The sequence below is a fragment of the Paramormyrops kingsleyae genome, chromosome 23 (assembly GCF_048594095.1).
Source record: "Paramormyrops kingsleyae isolate MSU_618 chromosome 23, PKINGS_0.4, whole genome shotgun sequence".
In the NCBI taxonomy this organism is placed as follows: Eukaryota; Metazoa; Chordata; class Actinopteri; order Osteoglossiformes; family Mormyridae; genus Paramormyrops; species Paramormyrops kingsleyae.
Genome location: NC_132819.1, coordinates 14,102,239 through 14,125,281, shown reverse-complemented (window position 1 = coordinate 14,125,281; position 23,043 = coordinate 14,102,239). Strand labels below are relative to the sequence as shown.

The 23,043-nt window shown below is 48.5% G+C and overlaps 1 protein-coding gene across 4 annotated transcripts in view; it reads left to right on the top strand.

Moving 5' to 3' along the window:
* The window catches only part of trappc9 (trafficking protein particle complex subunit 9), a 194,831-nt gene that overhangs the window by 85,345 nt on the left and 86,443 nt on the right, over positions 1–23,043 (top strand). For all 4 annotated transcript variants that reach the window (XM_023811873.2, XM_023811874.2, XM_023811871.2 and 1 more), the window contains 2 exons: positions 12,716–12,858; positions 20,318–20,428. In XM_023811873.2, coding sequence (XP_023667641.2) covers positions 12,716–12,858; positions 20,318–20,428 — 254 coding nt within the window. The remainder of the gene's footprint in view (positions 1–12,715; positions 12,859–20,317; positions 20,429–23,043) is intronic.

Genomic DNA, 23,043 nt, shown 5'->3' with positions numbered 1-23,043 from the left:
ATGCACCATCATCCACTTCCCTGGCTTAAAGTATGAGTGCAGGAAGGACGGCCCACTGAGCAGCACGTCTTCATATCGAAGCAAGGCCTGGGGTCTGCGTGCCCAGCTGATCGCTGTGCTGCTTCGTTTCACTTTATCGATCAGATTGACTCCTGGTTGCAGATTTTAGTCTCCCTGGGAGACCACAGCCACCCCCCATGTGGGCCATCTGAGCAGGAGGTTGGGCATTTCAAGGTTACTGAGACCCCTAATAGTTGGGAAATAGCATCATCCATTCTGCACGTCATTTTAAACATGAAAGCACCAAATAGCTTCATACATGATCCTGACTCATCTTAATGGCATTTTTTTTTTTTAGTCTGTCCATCCGTACAACCATCCATCTATCCATCCATCCAGTCACTTATCCTGGTCAGGTTTAAGTGGGTGCGGGGGACAGAGTCTCTGTGACTTTAACATCAGACTGGGACTCGTATATCCACGTGTAAAACCCAAAGTGCATTACTGATAGTCCTGCAAACACAAGCCCGCGACCGGTTTTCGCACTTCCGCGCGATGCTCCCCTGCGAATCAGCTTATTATAACGCTTTTATATGCCTAACTCCCTTTTAATAATAGGCTGCCAGTTTAGCCTTATATGATTGAGTTAAACTGGAAACTGCCTGGGAGGAAATTAACTGAAGCAAACGAAGAGATGCGTGGGATGCTGCTGTTTACCTGACGCCTTCGTAGGGCCGGAAGCCGCAGAGCACCTTCGGAAGCTCCTGCTCGAATGCTATTTGAGCGCGGTTGAGGTGAGCAGGGGGGAGGCACTCGCCTCTCGGTGGCACTGGGTGCTGCGACCCAGTGACCTGTGGACTCGCCGAGGACCACTGGGCTGACAGAGAGCGGGACCCGTGACACAATGGCAGAAGTGCTGCCTGACAATCTGTGCTACAAATGTGGGTTCAAAGGTGAAACGATGATCATAGCAGGAGCCTAGGGTGGCGTTATTTATTCATGCATGTAGATTGTTAACATCTTTTTCAATTACGTGTCCTGGGAAACTTCGGAGGGTCAGGAGTCAAGCTGGTGCATTTGCAAGGAAAGCCTTCCTCTGCACCACTGCTTCACCCGCCACGGCGGCACCAACGGGGCCAGAAGGGACCCAGTGTCACTTCTGAAGCTTTTGCATTTCGGTTATGGTTCTGCTTTAGTGGTAAATAATCCTAGACTAGCGATTTGGAGATTGTTGATGAGTTTACCACAAGGTGTCATAGGCATGTCCCTGGTTTTATCTGCCTGTGGGTCACATCGTAGAGACTCCTCTGCCTGTGGGTCACATCGTAGAGACTCCTCTGCCTGTGGGTCACATCGTAGAGACTCCTCTGCCTGTGGGTCACATCGTAGAGACTCCTCTGCCTGTGGGTCACATCGTAGAGACTCCTCTGCCTGTGGTGGTCACTGGCTGTGCAGCTGTCTGGACCCCCCTCGGTTTGGGAGGTGCCAAAGTGTCCTTAGGAGGTGGGGGTTGTATGTATGATTTGATTTACTGTACTGACATTCCGCATCCCAGCCCTCAAAGTTGCTTGCAAATTAATTTCATGTCCACCAGGTGCGCGAGGTAGATCTTCCCCGGTGCGTGTGGAAGCCCGCTAATTGGATTGGACCTCGGAGGCTCGTTCTAAAGGCCCCTTTCACTGAAAGGCCTCCCCTGCCCTGGAGCCCCACACTCCTCTGCTTCTCCTTCCGGCATCTGTGCCCATTTGATTAGGTTGTATTTAGGGGTATCAGGTGGGGGACGAGTGAATTGGGTGGTTCGGGCACCTAATCAAGGTGGCCAGTTCCATCAGCCCAGGGCTTGTCTGAGACTGTGCAATGCACCATGGGAGTACTGTGTAAGGGCAACAGAACTGAGAATGTCTCGTTTATTGGAAGCCAGTTATGGTAAATTAGTTTTGATGATTAATTCACAGATGAGAATTTGTGAGAAATGATGTCGCACAATAACAACAAAAGCTGCGTCAGTATTTGCATTTTTCACCATTAATGTTTAAAGAAAAGAATTTTACATACTGCGGATTTCTTGTATTGGGGTGTGTGTCTGCGTGTGTAAAATCTGGATGTTATACCTGATTCTATATGTCCATCTGTAGCATGCTCTACCATTGGTTCTCATTAATTAAGCTAAACCATGTGTCTTATTTGTACCCATGCCTTGATTGTTAATTACGATGTGGCTAATTAATTAATCGTAATTCACAGCCTATCAGGCTGTTCCTCACAGAGAAATATGCTCGGTCTGGCACCCTTGGGCACAGGCCGAAAGACGGAAGAGGGACGGTGAATTTGCACATTTCACTCTGCTCTCAGGAAAGCGGCTGTGCTCTGATTTGGAAAAGAACAGTGGTTCTGACCCAGCCCAGACGGGCATGTTTGAGCATCATGGCTTGGTGCCGCATATACTGAGGGCCCGTTAGGGATGCGTGTATCCAGCCATTGACGGGTCCACCGATGGGGACACAGGGTCGCATGCTGCTCTGTGAAGCAGGACACTGCAGAGTGAGTGTGTCGCATTTCGCTGGGCTGTGCGGACGCCCGGAATGGGCTCTGGCGAATGACCGGCCACTTCATAAACTGATAAATATTCACAGCTTTAGTACATGGCCGGCTGCTAATGATTCTGATAGAGCTCTCTGCTGTCGGGCCAGTGCAGCACACGCATACACATGCTGAGTGCACACACACACACACACACACACACACACACACTACTATGCAAATGAATACTAAGAGCGGAAAGGTGGGAGGTGGTGTGTGCTTGATGATATCTGAGTCCCCACTACAGAAGCGGGGTCGTCGTGGCATGGCACAGGGGCGCCTCGTGGCGGGGGGGGGGGGGGGGGGCTGCCTAAGGGGCCGCAGTCAAACGCGAGCAGCGGCTGCAGCTGTGGCAGTACGGATCGGAATGGGTCCGTTTCAGGGGCCAAGGACATCTGGCAGCACGGGACCCGCACAGATGGCCTGCTTTGTAGGAGGACAAGGACAAGGGCCAGGAGAGCAGGCACGGTTCTGTTAGGGACATCGGGGGTATGTACTGTAGCGGGACGACCCCCCCCCCCCCGTGTGGATTATACCTGTTAGACGTACACGAGGTTAAAGGTCAGTGGTGCTCTAAATACGAATATGCTTCTCTAGGTTTCTTTATGAGCTGCTTAATGAACATTATATGCAAATGTCAGCTTCATAGAACTCAGTGACTGCTGGATTTGTTATAATCCGCATTAGTCACTGTCATATACCTCTTTCCCCATTTTGCTGATTTACAAATGGAGATTCGGTATTTACTGTATTTCTTTCCAGTCTTTCTGGGTATTTATGCACATTCACGTCACATTTCTGGGCAGATATGTGTGGAGAGGCTGTCTATTTTAAAAAATGCAGAAGGCTCCTGTCGGGGAGCCTGGCTTTCGCAGACCTGTTCAGGCCGTTCTGTCTCTCTCCTGTTTAGAGGCTCATGCTGTAACCCTGCGTTGAGTTCCTGAGCCTCTTCCTGAAACTGTGACATCCCTGAACCCAAACAGCACCAGCAGTGTTCCATACCCACAATTTGTGGGCTTTCTGTCTCTCAAGCCCTCTGCTCTGGGGTACCTGCGCTCTCTAAGGCGTAATAGTGTAACAGCACACGTATTCGTACTGAAAATTTTCAGTACGGGACTTTCGGTACGAATGCAGCAAATGTGGAGCCTTTGTGTGTTTGTGTGTTTGTTTGTTTGTTTGTGTGTTTGTTTGTTTCCCCTGAGCAACACTGAGAGGGGGGAGGAAGAAGCAGTACCATTATACATACACGCATACGTCGTAATATGAAGCTGGAAGTTGTTCATGTGAATACAAGTACAGCACGGGTATTTTTTAAATGCTTTGTTATAATGGATCTTTATTTTGTTATGCCCTGCATTTTTGAGACAATATTTGTACTGCATAGTTCTAATATGAAGCTGAAAGCTGTTAATGTGAATGCAGTACAGATCTGGTACAGTTAATTTTGTAAATGTCCACCTTAATGGACATTTTATTTTATTTTTGTTTACTTGAGAGAATATATATTTTGATTTACTTTTAAGTAAATTTTAGTTTTTTATTAGTAGGTTGCAGCAGTTTGGTGGAGACTTTATTTAAGAAAGACAGTCATGCTTTGTTCAGTAAACCACTGTTTAATAAAGCGAAAAAGAAGCAATTTATGTTTTGTTTTTTTTCCCCCCTGAAAACGTACATAACGGTAACTTCAAAACCGAGGTATGTACTGAACTGTAATTTTTGTGTACCATTACTCCCCTAGTAAGGGGAAGGTGTGTTCCTGGCCACTCTGTACTGGCAGATCGGGGTGCGGCTCGCTAATTCGGGCGTATGTCACCAGTAACGCTGAGATGGATCAATAAGAGTGGGGTTTGGAGAGGCTTAGCATAATCCACCAAGCAGCTGAGCACCTCCTATATCTTCTCCAGCCCTATTAACTCCCCCTGATTCCTGCCAGAATAGCGAGCTCTCGCGGGGGGTGGCTCTGCCCTCGAGCCCCACATCGCACCTCTGTTATCCCCCCTGTTTAGGATAATCACTTATGCTTTACCATTAATTGCTCTGAGTTACTCTGACTGCTGAGACACTGAGCAGCCTGTATGATAGAGGAGGGTAGCACTGCTTTGCTCCCCAAAATGAGAGAAGTGTGACAGATTCTTTCTAGAGCCACTACTGTGTGGTTAAATTCAGCTGAACTTTAGATGAAGATAGACTCCACATCAGCAGGCCTGTATCTCTTAGGACGGGCAGGAGAAAACTTTGCACCTTAACCCCCCCCCCCACCCCCCACATTCCACTTCCTTGTCGGTGCAGGTACCAAGGCTCCCAGATAAGCCAACTTGATCACCCTAAGACCCCAGCTTCAGACCATCTCACCTGGTGGTCCTGGGTGGCATCGGCCCTGCCTTCCGCTGCCTGTTACCTGCTGCGATAACTGCAGCCCCATCCCCACCTGCTTGGCCCCCGCCTGCCCTGGCCTAGCGGGTCGCCCCCCTATCAACAGCGTAAGGCTGCTATTGCTGCATCTGTCACAGAGCTAATGGAGCATGATGCTGGAGCTTGACATTTAAATGATACTGAGAAAATGTCAGGGACTGTCCGTCTCTGAATCCCTCGCTCTCTCTTAGGTGGGACACACATCCCTCCCCCCCCATTCACGCATTCACACAGGCTACAAAAAGTCAGGAGCTGCCGGCGAGCTCCAGCTGGGCTGTGGCAAGCTCCAGTGGGTCCTTCCCGTCGAGTGAAGCGTTTAGTGGTCTGATAATGGCAGGCTGACACCACCCCACAGGAGTTGTCCGTGGAAAGTTCCGGAGGTGTGACACGTGAGGAAGGAGCCTCGCAGGCGGGAGGTGCAGCTCCACGTGGTGGGCTGGTGACGTGAGTAATGTGCGCGGTCCTGCTCGGGGGCGGGGGGAACACGCCGTGTGCCCTCTGCTCATTACGCGACTCTCCCAGCGCCTAACTCAAAGCGCCGCTGCCGGGGTAACGCCACTGCCACTGCTGAGCTGAGCGTCCGGAACTTTCTCCGTCTATAAATGAAAGCTGATGGAAAGCCGGAGCGGCCGACAGACCTACTCACCGTGTCCTTTCGAGGTGTGAGGCTCTCTATTTTAAGGCTTACGCAGCCAAACCCCCCCCCCCCCCCCCCCCCCACTCTCCCCGATGCCCCTTTTCTTTTTCTCCATTTTCGCCTGCTGATTCTGGTGTCACACCAACATGTCGTTCCTCCCTTAATTGGCGGACACCGTTCATGCTTATTGGACTTTGGAATGAATAGGGGTTATTCTGTCTTTCTTGGAAGTAACTCTTTTAAAAATAAATGTGCAGGAATTTCATTAATTCCTTGGAATCAGTCAGGTGGAATTAAAAAAAAAAATCTCTCATTGGGGGTGAGAAGCGGAGTGCTGAAGTAGTGAACGGGATGGAACTTTCCGGCGTTGCTGCACCTTGGCCACGTGCTCCTTCTGGTATCAGTATTCAGCTGGAGAGCTAATGACTTTCTGTAGCCACATCTCTGCCGTGATTCGCTGGTAGTAGCACATCGATCTGGGCCCCCAGCCTGTGTCACATTTCACAGTCACTACAGCAGACTGTTCTCATTCCTGCAGCTGGTTATGAAATGGGCACATTTTTATTCGTGGGGCGGCACAGTGGGGCTCACGCCTCCAGCGCCGTGGGCTTGATTCCTGCCCCCCGGTCGATGTGTGTGGAGTCTTGTGCTCTGTCTGCGTTTGTGTGACACTTCTGTGTCGTTTCCACCCCACAGCCCTAAAGTAGTCAATCAGGTGTCTCTGAAAGTCACCGCTGTTGCGAGCGCTGCGTGTGTGTCTGTGCTTTCATGGGCCGCCCTTCATCTTGTGCCTTGTCTTTGCTGAGATCACGTATGGAAAATGGATGTGCTTGCAAATTCTTGAATAGTACAGTTACTTCCAATAATATTGTAGCCAAAGTAAAAATTGCATAGGTGGCCTCAGTGCTCTTAGAGTGATTGATGTGTGTGGTGCTTATTCATCCTCATGAGGGCATAATGAATGGAAGCCGGGTGACACTAGGACACGTACTCACACGCACGCCGGCTGTCCATTAGCGTAAAATGCCCGCCTGTGTCAGACTTTTTCCCGCCAGCCCCTCTGTGCCAGTGATCGATGGTCTTAGAGTGCAGAGCTGTTTTTGGGCACCTGCCACAGGGGCATCCCGACACGGGCATCCCGACACAAACCCCGTGCACGGCCACCCTGGGGACAGTGTCACTGAGACGGCGGACAGCCTTGCCGCTGGGCCCCTCACACGTGTGCACACGTCCGTCCGGACGCACCGTATCCTGATTGGCCGAGTCTCTGCTCATCAGGCGCAGCACAGCTGGCTCCGTGCTCATGTCCACCTTCCTCTCCTGCTGCACGTTCTACAGCAGCGCTTAACCAACCCCCACCCAGCCCTAACCTTAGCCATAAGTAACCAAACAAAATATGAGGTATTTTTTAGTTTTTTGATTGCATTCCCAGATCTTTGCGGGGACCTGAAAAATGGTCCCCACAACATCAAACTAACAGGTTTTTATTACATTGTTGGGGCCATTTGGTCCCCACAATGTAGCACAAGCATAATCCATACACTCACACACGCACACTCCTTTTATCCATAATAACAATAGGGTGTTATTAGTTTACAGATAATCAAAGTCGTCGTGGCGTGCAGCTCAGTGGGTTAGGATCCTATGCTCATTATTGGAAGGTCGAAGTTTCACATCTCAGGGTCGAGTGATTTCACCGTCGGGCCCTTCAGCAAGGCCCTTAACCCACAATCACTCCCGGCACCGGCTGACCCTGAGCTTTCAAAGGATACAATCGCCTGCTAAATAAGTAAAATGTAAATGTACCCCACTTGGCTCTTATATAAATATATATTTCATATACCCGCGCATAAGTGTGTGCGCATATAATAGATATTTTCCCAGCTCCCAAGAAAGGCTGGCCGCTAGCTGGCAATCTGTCAGGCTCTTAGCAGCCGCGCTGACACAGGCGCCGTTCCTCAGCTTAAAATAGCTCCTGCTACCTCCCCTCACTGAGCAATGCCGGTATAAATAGCTCACTTTGCAATGCGCTGGGGAAATAAATTATATTCCAGGCAGCTGTTCAAATACCTGCATCACGCAGTGATGTGTTTTTCGAGGAACTGGCGTCAGGAGTGAATTAGCTCTGTTTATGTTCTCTTTGGAAAATGGCTTCCCTTGATGTGCAAATGTCTAATTACCACGGTAACCATATTGTCCTCACCATGCATGCATGCTTTATTTTTTTAAACATCTGCTCTGTGTCCTTAATGATTGCACTGATAATGCTATTACTAATAATACTACTACTAATAATGATGATAATATGTATTGGGCAAATATGCTTCAGGAGCCATTCATAAAATTACCTTGGTAATTTGTTAGATTTTGAGACAAGACAGTGCTTTGTAAAATGGCCTTTTTAGTTCTGGGAAGGAAGAAGTATCTACAGTCGGGTGCATTTTTGGAAACTAAAAATTGTCTGTCTCCTGCAATCTGGGCTTTTCATAGATATTGCGATGCCACAATAGATTAGTAAAACTGATGCATTGGAGCCATGGAATAAATAGGCACTCATTGCTTAGTGAGACTTAAATAAACACACGTGCCCTGCCGTCACTCTGCTGCCTCGTGTAGCCATGGAGAAAATGACAAATGAGCCACCTGACTTTCTGCGAGGGCTTTTCAACCGACCGTCAGCCCCGAGCAGGTGGGGCCTGCGCTTACCATCGGGGAGCCTTGTGCCATTGGCCCTGTGACCACTGGGAAACTAATGCTGTCCGTAAACGCAAGAGCTGCCTCTTCAAAAACACATCTTTCTGTTAATAGTTCATCAGTTTTACCAGATATGTGTCGTCCGTTTTATACATTGTGTGAAGTTGTGCAATTTTACTGAGATCTGACATGGTAAGCCAAAAATAAAAACTGCATTTATTATTTTTTTTCCAATAGATTTTAATTCTTTATTGAGCTGTATTTATATCCTGATCTTAACTGATCCTACAATAAGCCATCGGATCATTTTTGGATGTTGGTCCATCCTTGCGCATTAATGGAGATTACAAACATAGTCAGGCTGACTCCTTGTTCATGTTTACTTGACAGCTTTCGTAAAGACTGTACTGCCAGGTCAGGTGGTGATTGTGCCGAATGTGGAGAGCGAGACACTGTCCTTGCGTGGCAGGTTAGATCTACAACATCGAGATGTACTGACTGCTTGTTTCCCAGAAATGACATAGTGACTAGTGCCTCAGAAGTGGTCTTCACTGAGTAAGCACCTTCTGATCTGTGCAGACCCTTCTCTCGTCCTGGTTGCTGGAGACGTGTGTGTGTGTGTGTGTGTGTGTGTGTGTGTGTGTGTGTGTGTGTGTGTGTGTGGTCCTTAGCCCTTAAAATCTGACTTTCAGCCCAGATCTGTTTAGGTGGGCTATGTAACAGTATAGTAGTAACATAAAAAAGCATCCGGCCATCTTTGAAGGGTGCGTCTGCTGAGCTACAGAAGCTGCTTGAGGGGAGTCTGTCCAGGGGCCAGAGAAAGGCAGCCGGGGGTCATGTTCATGCTACAGGAATTTCCATGAACACCTCCACTCATGCCTACACGTGTCCTCCCAGATCTCCATCTGCGCTGCTCCATCTTCCAGCACCTGTGCCAGTTTTTGATCACATTTCCTCCACAAGAGAATGAATGCTGGGTCCTGCTTGAGCACCCGGTTGTTTTTTTCCAGAACCACTCTGTAAAATGCTGCATAAAGGATGGGTGTTAAAGCTGGCATTAAGCGCATCTAATAGGATCACGGTTTGTGGGATCTCAGCCTCTTTCCCTTCTCATTTTGCTTGCCTTGCAGGGTTGCACCCCTGTTTATGGCTGGGCTGATTTTTAACAATGTCTCGAGGGTGGCCTGAGGGCTCGCTCGGGCAGCTAGGCCCAGCGGGGCTACCAGGGTGCCTCGAGGTCTGCAGAGGAGGCTCCCACGGCTCCCTAGGGAGGCAAGGCCAACAGTCAGCTCATGATGATTGTTTTCCCATGACCTTTTGGCCCCCGGCTGAAATGTGGACATGCCAGTTTAGTCGGGCCGCTCGGGGGCATGGCGGTCTGCCATGGGACGATCAGACCATGGCACAGACTCTAACAGAACCTTGCTGTTTCCCTGCGGAGGGACTCGCCCACTCGCATCCGGTGAGCTGTGCACATGTGTGGAATCTCAAATGCAGCCAGCGATCGCGAGGAAAACATCCAACGTGCCTGCAAACAGCACCGAGCAGTGAAATGCACGCGCTGGGGCAGATTATCATGGTGCAGCTTCCTCTGCTTCCCATTCCGCCCGTGTGCCTCTAGGAAGCTCATGCAAACACGGCCAGAGCCGCCTCATTATCACCCTGCCGAACTGAACCTTCGTTATTTATCGGCATCTTGCATCAGCGAGCAGAGCCTTGCAACTCGATCGCCGTAATTAAACCAGTGAGTGATATCTGTGTTATTTACTGCGTCCAAGACACCCCGGGATAGAAGCAGAAATCAGCCAGGAGTTTGTTTACACGATTGTACCTAAAAATACATTCTTCTGAAGGGAGCTGGGCACTGGAGCACATGATCGGTAATCGGTCAGGCGATTGAATGAGCAAGATGCCTTGACTACTTATGGGCCAACACAGTGCGCCTGTGACACTGCACCTCAAGCCTGAGTCAAACTATGCGTCACTCACTGGGTCACGAGTCTGTGGCTGATATGCTGCCTAAAGGCACTTTGTTAGCGTGTGTCCTGACTGTGAAGAAGGCTCTGTCGCAATGGACAAGAATTAGCTTTGGTTCCCTTTTTTGTATGTGCCTATTGCGCATATTAACAATAAGCATAATAACCTGGACTTCAAAGGCACTGGAAAGGCTGCACAGCAATTAATCATGAAATCTCCTTAAAAAAGCGAACAGGAAACACAAAACGTGGAACAGGCTGAGCAGTATCTTCTGCGATTTGCTTTTTGAAGATGCCTGATGTTCTCATGTTAATTGGGCCTCCACTTTCCTCCGAGGCTCCTATCTTTCTGATGTTTGTATCATGGATGCATTTATGCTCCAGTCAACCAAATGCTGACAAAGCTGAACTGAGCTTTGGCGGACTTCATAGATTATTTTGTAATAATGACCACTGACATGTCGGAGGTAATTCTAATGTTAATTGCCCTCTTTTTGCTTTTGATGGCATGTCACCCAAAGCAGAAGTTGAGCTGACTTTGATGGCTGTCATGGTCTGACCCGAGTCCCTCATCCAGCTAAGCACGAAGAAGGGAAGCCTGTATCACTAGAATGTGCACAGGGGGTGGGGAGCGCTCCAGCACTGTCACCCTAAGCATAATTTGTCGGTGAGTCTCCTGTTCGTGGGCGTAGACGGCAAGACAGATGGTCCAGTGGATCAGTGCGTATCTCCCGAACCACTCACAGCGATGCTGCCGTTCGCCATTAATAATACAAGTATGAGCATTTTCAAAATTAGCTGGCATACTAGCTAACAATGATGGCTGGCAAACTACACAAGTAATTAAGGTGCTTGATTGGAACTCCTGTGGGATGGAGTGGTAGCTGGGGGGGAGGGGGGGGTGTTTTGGAGTTCACATGCAGCCCCCAGGTCTGTGTGGGTGTGAAGTTTATGCTGCAGTGTTCATGTGGGTTTCCTTTGTTTGCTGGTTCCCTCCCACATCCTAAAGACATGCGAGATGTGTGTATTGGTGCCTTTAAGTCGGCCACAGTGTCATTGTGCCCTTCAATGGAGTGGCATTCATGGATGGATGGTTGGAGGGATAAACGGAGGGATCGGCAGATTGACGGACGGACAGAACACACACTTGAACTCATTGCAGAAAGATGAGAGGCTGGTTCTCTAGGGCCTCATGTCATTATTCCTGATTGATATATATACACGAGTATTTTATTTGTGTATTAACTTTATCTTGCAAAAAGACAAATGGTTTCGTAAATCAGAGATGCCGAGGTTCATGCATGTACATCTAGATACAAAGTGAATTTCCAGCCTGTTGTATTCATGCTGACAGAAATATGTCTGCTTTTGTCTTTGCTTTCTGTGCCCGGAGCCTTCAGCAGCGGGGAGCCTGTTAAACGTGACCGGGGCCCAGGCCTGCCTAGCGAGGAGGCTCTCACGGCGGAGGAGGCTCTCACGCGGCGGAGGCTCTTGGGGCGTGTAACAGACCGTTCCTCTGCGGGGCTTCCCAATTTCTAATGCTGCCCTCTATTTACCGTGCCACAGCCGGCCTGAGAGAAGGTGGCATTGCCAGGGCCAGATACCCGCACCGCTCACCCCCCACATCCTCAACCGCCTCAGACCCCCTACCCAGCCTCACAGTCCCCCACCCGCTCATGCCACCCAATCAGCTCCGACTGCCTATCCCGCCTCACACCCTCCAGCCGACTCAGACCTCCCGCCATGTCTCACCCTAACCCCCCCACTCTTTTCTAGTGGATTAATTTCCATAACATGCTGTCCCATACAAGAGGCACCCACCCAGTGAGGTCACAAGGGGTCGGCGCATGTGTCCAGTTCATCCTGCAAAATGGTGGCAGAGTAGAAATGGTTTCCATGCTCAGAAGCAGACCCCTCTCCCAATGTCTGTGGGCTTCACAGCTACACCTACAGCTCACCCATCTGTCCATGGGGGGGGGAGCATTGCTTGATGTTACAGCTGCGGGGCGTGTCAGAGTACTGCTTGTCACGTACAGCATCTTTCTGTAGCATGCCTTCTGGCTGTCATCACGATGGTGATAAAGAACCTCTTAGAGCCTGTGACTAATGAATGAGATCCAGTGTGGGACTGCAGCCGAAAGCAGCCTGTTTCCTTGGGCGGTGGCCGCAGTGGGGCCACGGTGTGGGGCCACGGTGTGGGGCTGTGTGTGGGGCCCTGGCAGTGGGCTGCCTTCCTACCTGCCATGTAGTGTGCTGAGTGTAATGATTGCGGTGTGATTACCGCCGTGGCCGCGCATATGCCAGCCCTCTGTCCTGAGGCTCGCTCCCCTGCTGAGTAATTTATGGACCCTCTGGGGGTAATTTATGTTATTTGTGCTGCTAAGTGGAGACTGATTCTTGTCCCTTCTGCCCACAGATGTTGGAGGCCGTGCTTCACTTCAAGTACTCGGGCGGCCAGGGCCAGGTAGAGGGCTACTACCGGGAGCTGTCGCTAGGTGTGCATGTGGACGTTGAGCCCTCCGTCTTCTTCACTCGTGTCAGCACCCTGCCGGCCACCAGGTAGGTAGACGGCTCCCCACTCTGTCCTCTCGGCGCCCCACCCTGCCCCGTCCTCTCGGTGCCCCACCCCGCCTCATCCACTCAGTGCCTCGACCTCTCAGTGCCCCACCCCACCTCATCCTCTCAGTGCCTCGACCTCTCGGTGCCCCACCCCACCTCATCCTCTCAGTGCCTCGACCTCTCGGTGCCCCACCCCACCTCATCCTCGCAGTACCTCAACTTCTCGGTGCCACACCCCTCCCTGTCAATCAATCAATCAATCTCTTGGTGCCCCACCCCATCCCGCCTTGTCCTCTCTGCGCCCCGTCCTGCCTCGACCTCTCGGTGGCCCATCCTGCCTCGACCTCTCGGCGCCCCACCCAGGCCCATCCTGCCTCGGCCTCTTGGTGCCCCACCCTGGCCCATCCCACCTCATCCTCTTGGCGCCCCATCCTGCCTCATCCTTTTTGTGCCCCACCCTGCTCCATCCTGCCTCGACTTCTCGATGTCCCACCCCGCCTCATCCTCTCAGTTCCTCGACCTCTCGGTGTCCCACCCCGCCTCATCCTCTCAGTTCCTCGACCTCTCGGTGTCCCACCCCGCCTCATCCTCTCAGTTCCTCGACCTCTCGGTGTAACACCCCGCCCATCCTGCCTCGACCTCTCGGCGCCCCACCCTATCCCGCCTCGACCTCTCGGCGCTCCACCCTATCCCGCCTCGTTCTCTTGGTGCCCCACCCTGCCTCATCCTCTCAGCGCCCCGCCCAACCTCATCCTCTCGGTGCCCCACTCTGGCCCACCCCGCCTCGTCCTCTCGGCACCCCACCTCATCCTCTCAGCTGACCCCCCCCCCCCACCCCCATCTTGCCTCTTCCTCTTGGTGTGCCCCACCCCACCCCATCCCGCCTCGACCTCTCTGTGCCCCACCCCGCCCCGTCCTGCCTCGTCCTCTCAGCCCTGCCGCCTTATTACTGTTGAAATGATTGGGAATCTCCTTTGCCCTGCACCCGGGCTGAAGGATGACATTTCCAGTGACAGGAGCGCAGCACAAATTAATGAATATTCCCTCCGCTGTCAGCTCTGCGATGCTGCGGGAAGCGCGCCGTGAGGGAGACCGATCATAGCCCAGTCATCGCCACTTGAAGTGAATCATTAGCAGTAATAATATCTGCAGTGCAACCCATCCATCTTCTCCCGTGATGGATCTCACTTCCCGCTGGGCCGTCGCCATAAGCTCATCACCTTTCTCGTCACCCACCCCCCCACCCCCACCGGCGAGTGTGACCTCGTGGCGCTGTCTGTTTTTTTACGCCGTGACATTTTTACGGTGTTTTCTCATTAATGGCCACCTTCTGCTTCTGCGTGTTCTTCAGGAGAACACAGAGGCGAGTGCAACGCTCCGTAGACATCCACCCCAATGCAAATGGGGAGGTATCCCGGGCAACGGATGTCGGACGAGCTGCGATGCGTTTCCCGGGAAGGGTCAATCCGTACAAGCTGGGGAGGTGCTCGCTAGCATTCACGATGTCACTGCCTGACGAATCCCCATAAGTGTGTTTTTTCCAGTGTGTCCTGGAAAAGTTTTATGATCCTCAGGAAGTGGGTCTTGGAGAAAGCAGCTTTTATTGCACACAACACATTAGTATGGATATTTTAAGGAATTCCATAAAATAATATGCATTCTGGGGAACCGCTGTAATATTGGCTGAAAAATCAAGTATGAAGAATGTGGCTAAGAAGAGGTCTTAAAAAGATAGGGGTGGAATGGCTAGGAGGGTAATGCTTTGCTGGCTGTCGCTCTTCCTCTGAGCTACCAGCATGTGTTGTTGGTCAGTGTGATTTCAGTGTGTAAATGACTGAGTGTTGCTAAGTCCGCTCTGGATTTTCTTCTGCCGGCCGTTCGTTCTTGGCAGATTTATTCTGTCACAGCCACTCAAGCCGCTGCTTCTGCTGAAATCCTCGTTAAGGGAGTCAGGTGAATGTTGGGGAGTGGATCTCCATGAGCCCCCTGGTATTTGTGGGATTGTTTGACTGGACTTGGGATACCATTTTCCCTCTGGCTAACAAGCTGTCTGCATCACATGACTCACACCTCTGAGTTAATTCTGAAACAGTCTAGTACAACGCATTAAGTATTCCGGCGCCTCTTTGACAAAGATCTGTACACTTTGTTTACTGCCGCAATTCAATGTGAGTGCCTTGTTCAGCACAACAACATTATGAGACAGTGGCATCACTGCTGATTCGATACCTGTTGCCTCAGATATGTGAGCTTCTGGAGAGTTATGGTTTAGAGCAACTAAAGGATCATGGATCAGCGATGAGTCATCTGTGACCCGTGGTGGAATAAAGTCTGCTGTCAGTATGCTATGGATTTGTTTGTGAAGTGCTATGAGTGTATTGGGGAAAGGAAGTGGAATTCCCCTTTACCCAATAAGTTTCCTTACCTGCATATATAAATGCATAGTAAGAATGGATTATGGATTAGATACACTCATGAAAACCTTATTATAACTCTTGGTGTGGTACAAAATCTATATCTAGTTTAATATACATATATAATGTGTGTGTGTTTTAATTTAGAACCTTATAGCTGAATATATAATTTATTTGTTCTGTGATTAATGGGTTTCTAATTTTAGTAACCCAGTGGCAGTTCTCTCAATGTGCAGCAAACCGAATTTTGTTAATTTACTCTTTATGGCAAGTAATATGTCATGCATTGTGTGGAGGGCAGCTGCAGAATCAGCAGTTATCGAGCAGCGGATCGCGTGGCATCGATCCGGTGCTCTTCTGATCTGCCCATGTGACCCCTATAGGCTCCTCGCTGCATTTCAAACTAGCATCACTCTATCTGGTCCATCTTTATTTATTTTCCCAACGTCTGCCTCCCTGCCCAGAGGCCCTTGGCTGGCAGGACAAGCTGCTGATTAAAAGCCAGGTGACAGATTAACCGCTTCATTTGGAACATCTTGTGATGTACCAGGTATTGACAAGTACTTTATCCAGATCATAAACTTTAAAATTTCATTAAAGCACAATTAGGGAGCTTTCATTTCAAATGAGCTTCCTGCCTGTTGAATTGTTTTGTTCACTGGACCTCTTCTAATCGATATCATCTAATAGCTCATTCCCCAAAACATTGGTGAGCCTGACAGAGCTTTTTCTAAAAATATGCACTGCATTTATTACCTTTTGCAGGAATAATGGAGGATTAATGGAATAAAGGTTATTCTTGAGAATTTTGAGTTCATTTTGTGTGTTTGTGAGTGCATGTGTGTGTATATATATGCATACATATACATACACACACACACACACACACTCATACGTATTTGTTTTGTTTCAGTTTATGTTGCCAGGAGTCACATTTGGGGAAATGCGTTTCACAGTAAAAGTCTGCCTGTCTTTTAAATTTGGAGCATTTTCAGACCCAGCGAAGGCTTCTTGTTGAGAGCTCCTGCTGCAGATGACGGGAGATGGATGGAGTTTTATATAACCAGTGATGTAAAATATATAACCAATCAAAATATGTCAGAACTGCTGAGTATGATGTCGGGAGCATTGAATTCTGTAGCTCCAGGAAATCGTCGTCTCGTCTTTAGGGCTTTGTCTACCACCCAAGGAAACCAAGCTGACAGAGCACACTTGGGTAACTCATTAGTGAATTACTCCCTGGGTCGTCATATCCTTGCCATTGATGGTTGGGGTTCTCAGCCACTGAGGGATGAGGTCCTGTTAGTAACACTCTGGAAAGTAGCCATGATTAATTGCAGCCACTGAACACATCAGCATATAAATCACCTCTTGGTCTTATAGACTAATTTATCACCTCCCTTAACAAAGAGCAAGAGACTATTAAAACAACATGGATGACACTGGAAAAAAGTGCTGTTAATTGCCTGGTGGTTTATTTGGGGCTCTACTTAAGCGCTCATTTATTCCGTGATAAGGGGTGTAGAAGGTGAGGCCTTCGATAGCATCACGTGGCTCCATCTCTTGACGTGGCACTAGAAGGTGGCCGCAGCTCTCCTCTGGTGTCCACCATGCGGCAGCATGGCCCCTGGTCTCCTCACGTGTTCATGAATCATACAGCTCACACCAGCAGTGTCAGTGTTAGGAACACTTCAGGGTTTATGGAAGGCCTCCGTCCCCAGCTAGCCAACCCCCCCCCCCCACACACACACACACACCTCTGGGTTTTTGAGAGGCAGTGGGTGAGGGAGCCAGTGGGTGACAGGTCCAGCTCGCAGTGGACCTCGTTAGTCAGAACACGATACGTGGATGGATTCTTCCTTGAAATGCACCTTTTACCCACGTTTGTTTGGCACATCTTAAAGGAATTGGTGAAGCAGGATATGAAGCATTAATCGGGAAAAAAAAAACGTCTTGCATGCCCAAAGACCTGTTGGGAATTCATTTTTCTGGTCAGAATAGAGAAATGGGCGATGCCCTAGTGGGGTACTTTGGCAGTCTGCGCACAACCTTCTCCTGCCACACTGGGCCCGACTCTCCCAAGTCACCTTGGAGCGCATGGTGCTGCTAAATATGCTTCCTTCCGTCTGCCCCAGGCCAACTGGGAACATCATCGACTGGACTCATAAAGGCTCCCATGGTTAATTTAGCATTTTGACTCACATACTGCATATTGATAGACCAGCATAAAGCTCTCTAAGCTAAAAAAAAAAAATGCATCTTCTGTATATAAAAATATAACAATATTAGAATCTGGCACATGTAAAACATGGTGCATAAGACTAGAGTACACCCTTGACCGGATGCCACATGCAATTCGTTTTTATTCTCGAGGAAAAACCAGGGAGAAGCTATAGCTTCTGAAAAGGTGAAGAAAAAATCTAAATGCTGCTCACACTTCTAGAGAAGAACTTGGGTAATTTACTTGCTGGATATAATCTCTGTACCTCTGAATACACTGGAACACAAGAGCTGTAATTCACAACAATTAAAGGCTCAAAAGACTAGTAAAAAAAATATATTGCATGCTGCTTTTTGGAAAGATCACTCGTGCTTAATCAAGCAAAATTTTAATTGTATGTATTTCTTGGCAGTGCACACTGGCTTTGAGAACTTGGAATGTTACAGCTCTGATGGGGAAGAAGCCTTAAATAGTGCGCAAGTCTGCTAGATGTAGTCGGCCTGATCTTCTGTTGAGGTTGTCATAGAGGGGAATGCTCATTCATTAGTTTGGAGAAGCCATGGTGACGCCAAATATGATTTGACAAACCATTCAAAGCCTCAAGAAGGGCAGGTAGCACTTCGCTCAGGCTCTTTTCAGCAGGAGTGGGGAAGTAGTGACAACCTGTCGCAGTTTTTTTTTTTGAGAGGTGGAAGGGATACTTAGGAACCCAGCAGGTATCTCCTCTTACTTGCATCGCAAAAGAATGCCACCCAATTGGCTCCCAGAAAGGCTCGTCCATGACATTCCAATGGGAGTCTTTGGACTCGTGATGGAGGGGGTTATACCTTCCAGCTGTTTCGGGAATATCTAGGGATCCCCCAGGACGAGCTACAGGCTGTGTCCTTGATAGAAGATGTTTGGTATGATCTGCTTGGCATGTGGCCCCTGTGACACTTTCCGAGCAAAGTTGGGTGTTTATGGTTTGTGTCGCCCTCCTGAGGGCTTCCCACAGGGGGGTGTCCTCAACAATTGTTGCATTTTCCAACTGAATCTGAATTACAGAGCTGTTAAGGTTTAAACCTGCATACTTGAAAAGTCCTCCCACGCCGGTGCCGCAGAACCTGATGAAAGCTCTGTCACATTTGATGTCCGTCCGTCCCCCCCCCATTTTAAACCTCCTCTAATGAACATCAGAGAGCAGCTTGGACTGAACTCTTCACAGACTGATAGTCAGACCCTTGTGTTGGGATGCCAGTTATTGGAAAAGTTAGGGATGAGTCAGCAGTGTTGAATAACATGTATAAGATATATAAAAAAATAATCTTAAAATCAAATAATAAATTAGCTGTTTTAAATATTTAGCAACAGTATAATTAATTGTGATTCATCCGTTTGCTATTAAGTTTACGGTTTGTTTGTTCTGAAGTTTAGCTCCTCTGTTTTGCTGTGAGCTCTGCATGTTCTCTCTGAGCCTATTATCATTATATCATGTTCTTGCTTACTTAAAGTGTGGTGCATTTGTGAGAGATTTAACACAAATGAGTGAGGGGAGCAAATAAACAAAAACTGATTACCAGAAAGGCAGCATGGAAATATTTCTAATTCCATGGGGACAATGTGGGTGAAGTAGTGGCTCTGGGGTTAAGGATCTGTCCCAGCAACTGGAAGGTTGCTGGTTCAAATCCCGTGAATGCCCAGAGTGATTTTACTCTGTTGGGCCCTTGAGCCCTTGAGCAAGACCCTTAACCTGCAATTGCTTCATCCTGGGTGTGTTCCAGCCCTAGAAGGAGGTCCTCCAACTAACAGGGAAAAACTTGGGGATTGGTGGCAGGACTGGCTCTCCAGCCACCGGAAAAAAGGGTGAGGGTATCACCCGCCTCATGGCTGCACTCAGGTTCTCATCCCTGAGGTGGCTTGTCATGTGGTGGGTGTGGCCAGGCACTGTAATCAGTCCACGCTCCTGACCTCCCTCCTCCTTAGGGACAATATTAAGCAAAAACAAATGATTAATCGGCAGTGTTTTGTTTTGTGTCTGTAGGCAACAAGTTTAAGGGAGTCTGATTATGCTGCTGCTGATTAATTTATGTGTGTTTTTAGGTTGTTACGGTAATCATCAAAGATGTTTTTGAAATTCATGTTCTATTGAAATTCGTTCTTGGTGAAATTTTAAATGACTGAATTGGTAGTGTATCAGTAGAGTCTTTTTGTCAAGTTAACCAGAATGTGAGCTATAGTACTAACAGAGACTATAGGTAGATAATAACACATTCTATTTGGCTATAGTTGCTTTTTGGTATTTTTTCAGGTACTTTTTTGTTTTGTAAAAATTGTAATATTTATCGCTGATAAATTTGAAATATTGACGTGTGACAACTTTTAATATTTTATGTTAACCTTTTGCTGCAGCGAGTGATGTCTTAATTTGTATGGAAATAAAGGAGTAGCCAATAAACAATAGAGGTGTTTGTCAAAAATAAAGAAATCGCTATTCGCCATAACTGCCTCAAAGCACAGGCCATTAAACTTTATTGTATGCTACTACACTTGAGCTATCCCTTCAGTTTAATTTAATTTAGTTTGTTTAATTCATTCAAGCTCTTTTTTTGTTTTACATTATCCGTTTGCATCAATAATTAATATCTCATTTTGTATGAAAAGAAATAAATATTTCGAATCACACTCCATATGCGATTCACTGCGTGTGTGCTGTGGTGGGGGGTGAGGAGAGGGGGCGGGGCTAATTGAATATTATGCAAATAATGATTTGCAAAATTCAGCTAGTAATTCTGCCTGAAATGTCTATTTTGGCTAAGACTGGTGTTCTCTTCTCCCATCTCTGCAGCACCCGTCAATGCCACCTGCTGCTGGACGTGTTCAATGCCACGGAGCATGAGCTCACCGTCAGCGCCAGGAACAACCAGGACGTGGTGCTGCATGCCAGCGAGTGCCAGAGGTGGGTGTGCGTCCACACGCCTGGAGACTGAGCGCATCTACATCGGGCCCGGATCATCCCACGGCCGCATCCACACGCAGCTCCGTCCATTCCTCTCCAGTGCTCCTGCTGATTACGGGCCATTCAAACCACACGCTCACTTCTCATCTAAAGTCTTCCTCCAGACAGTTGTTTTGTAGTCTTTAGTTCTAGTAATGATATTATTTGTGCATTTCTGGTCCTCAAAACAATGAGGGGGATAACACTTGAACACATGCTGGAGATGATCAGTTTACAGTAACTTCTGGAGATGCTGGGCCCTTGGTTACTCGACATGTTCTGGGGCAGCCCAGCAGATCTCATTCTAGGTGAAAGACTCCTTTTCCTGGACCTGCTTTACCATTTTATGTAATATATGATATTGTCTACCTCACTCACCTCACAATGTGGGGAACTCAGTGAATAAATACGCCCCCATGTTTGCGTGTGAAAGACTCATTTTGCTGTGTTAGCCATTCTGATGTGTTAAATAGATGCCTTCTGCTTTATTTTGGGATAATGGCACAGTAATTGCTCGTATGGATTTATCCGTTGTTTCGAGGAGACCCCATAGCTTTAACAATGTAGGCCCATTAGTCTCTCTCACCTTAGCTGCTTGTATCGACACACTCTTTTCCGCTGGCCAGAGGCTTTTGATTCTGTGCTGCTGCTGTCTCTGTACGCCTCTCTACAATCCCGCCTCCAGTGGAATTCTTTTTTCTTCTTTGTGGATCATCTGCAATTAGTCTTCTTTTGATAAGTCCCTAATTATGGTTCCGAGGCCCTGTTTAATTCTTTCTTCGGGATCCTGCTGTTTATTATGGAAAACGTTACTTTTCCCTACATCTCCAGGTTATTTAGTCTTGGAGCAGCTCTGCTCCACTTTCCTGGAGGCCCGAGTAATTTCTGTTCAGCGGCCCCCCACCCCCTGCCGGCGGGGTCACGATGCTGTCAGGAGTTTGCAAACTGTTTCGTGTTCTACCCCCACGCCGTTTTGTCTTCCAAAGGAGCCCCCCCCCTGTGCCGTGTGTCTGCTAGCTTTGAGGCCTGTTCAGGTGTGTCCCCTCTGCACAGCTTTATCGGAGGCGAATGAGGCACAGGTTTCTCTTAGTCCCGCAGAGTGCCACGCTTCGTGGATTCTGGGGCGGGGGGAGGGGTTCCATTTTCCCACCAGTTCACTCGGAGCAACAAATCATGATTTATGTCATTGCCGTGTTTCAGGAAGCGTCTCCGGTGTGACGGGAGGTCGCGGGGCGGCGCCGCCGCTGTGATTTATAGCTTCTGCTCTGTGGTGGTAGCTTTCGGGGAGGGGGGGGGGGTTTGATGGGATGGCAGGGATATCAGCGTGAGCGGGCTGATTAACGAGAGGTTAGCGAAATGCTGTGTGGCTTGTAGCATCAGCAGCTTTTGACATGCAGTTCTTTAGTAGGTTATTTTGTGTTTTTTTTTTTTTTTTTGTTTTGCACAAAAGCCATGCTGTGGTGATGCCCCCCCAGCTCAGCCCAAGATCGACATACAATTCTTTGGTAACATAATAATTCAACCCCCCACTGTCACCCCGCACAGTATGAACACCTGTGCCACCCACGCCTACCAAATGCTGAGTAGGTGACAGGCGATCAGCGCACCAGACGCAGAGAGACATAGACACAGCCAGGCGACTACAAATGGCCAGCAGACATGGAAACACCTTAAGGATTTGTTGCACCTTTGCAACACCATAAAGTCTGTAAGGCTAAAGCTTGAGAGTTCATTGACTTTCGCACATCTCCAATAGCACTGGGCAATTTGCTGATATTATTGGTAATTGATGATATCAGACAACAAACATGCTGTCAATATCTGACAGTGACTAACGGGCAATTATCAGCTTTGTCTGGGAGGTAGGCTTGGGCTACTAAGAGAGCAAGATAACAGAAGGTTTTGGCTTCCAGTTCAGCCCTCTAGCCTATGTTTCTAGGGCAGTTACAAATCCATACACTGGTATTGTATATTGTATCTTTTTTAATTCCTCATGTGGTATGCAAAGGTACCAGTGTATGCAAACGGTGCTCATAATGGTGCTCAGCGTCTAGGGCGTACCGTAAATTTGTGAACTACTGCTTTAAGATGATAGGGAGTAAAAAAGGATGATCTGCGCCCCCCACTGCCCCCCAGTCGCCAACTTTAACGCGGGCTGGATATAATTTTTTCAAGCTTCAGTGTCCCGCTTGATGCTGGGTGGCAGGGTGCTGCATGACATTGTTCATATTATCATTTATCCCAATAATTTAAAATTAAAATATTGTTGTTTTTTTTTTTTGTCGTTGCCCAGCCCTAGACCTGAATTTTAAGGTCTCCGAACTCAGGCCCACTGCGGCACTTTTAATCAGTTTAATTAATAGTTTATATGTGACCCTAGAGAATTACTCTTTCTAGCTGCCTTGCCAGTTGCCCTAAGTTGTATTGTCATGGTTACATGTCTCTCTGGACCCTCAAATCCCTGCAACGTGTGACCAGAACATGACTTTGAAGTGTCTGTATACTGTGCCTGTATCGGTGTGGGCGTGCCCTGGCCTTACAGGCCAGAAACTCACATGTAGTACACCCAGTTCTAG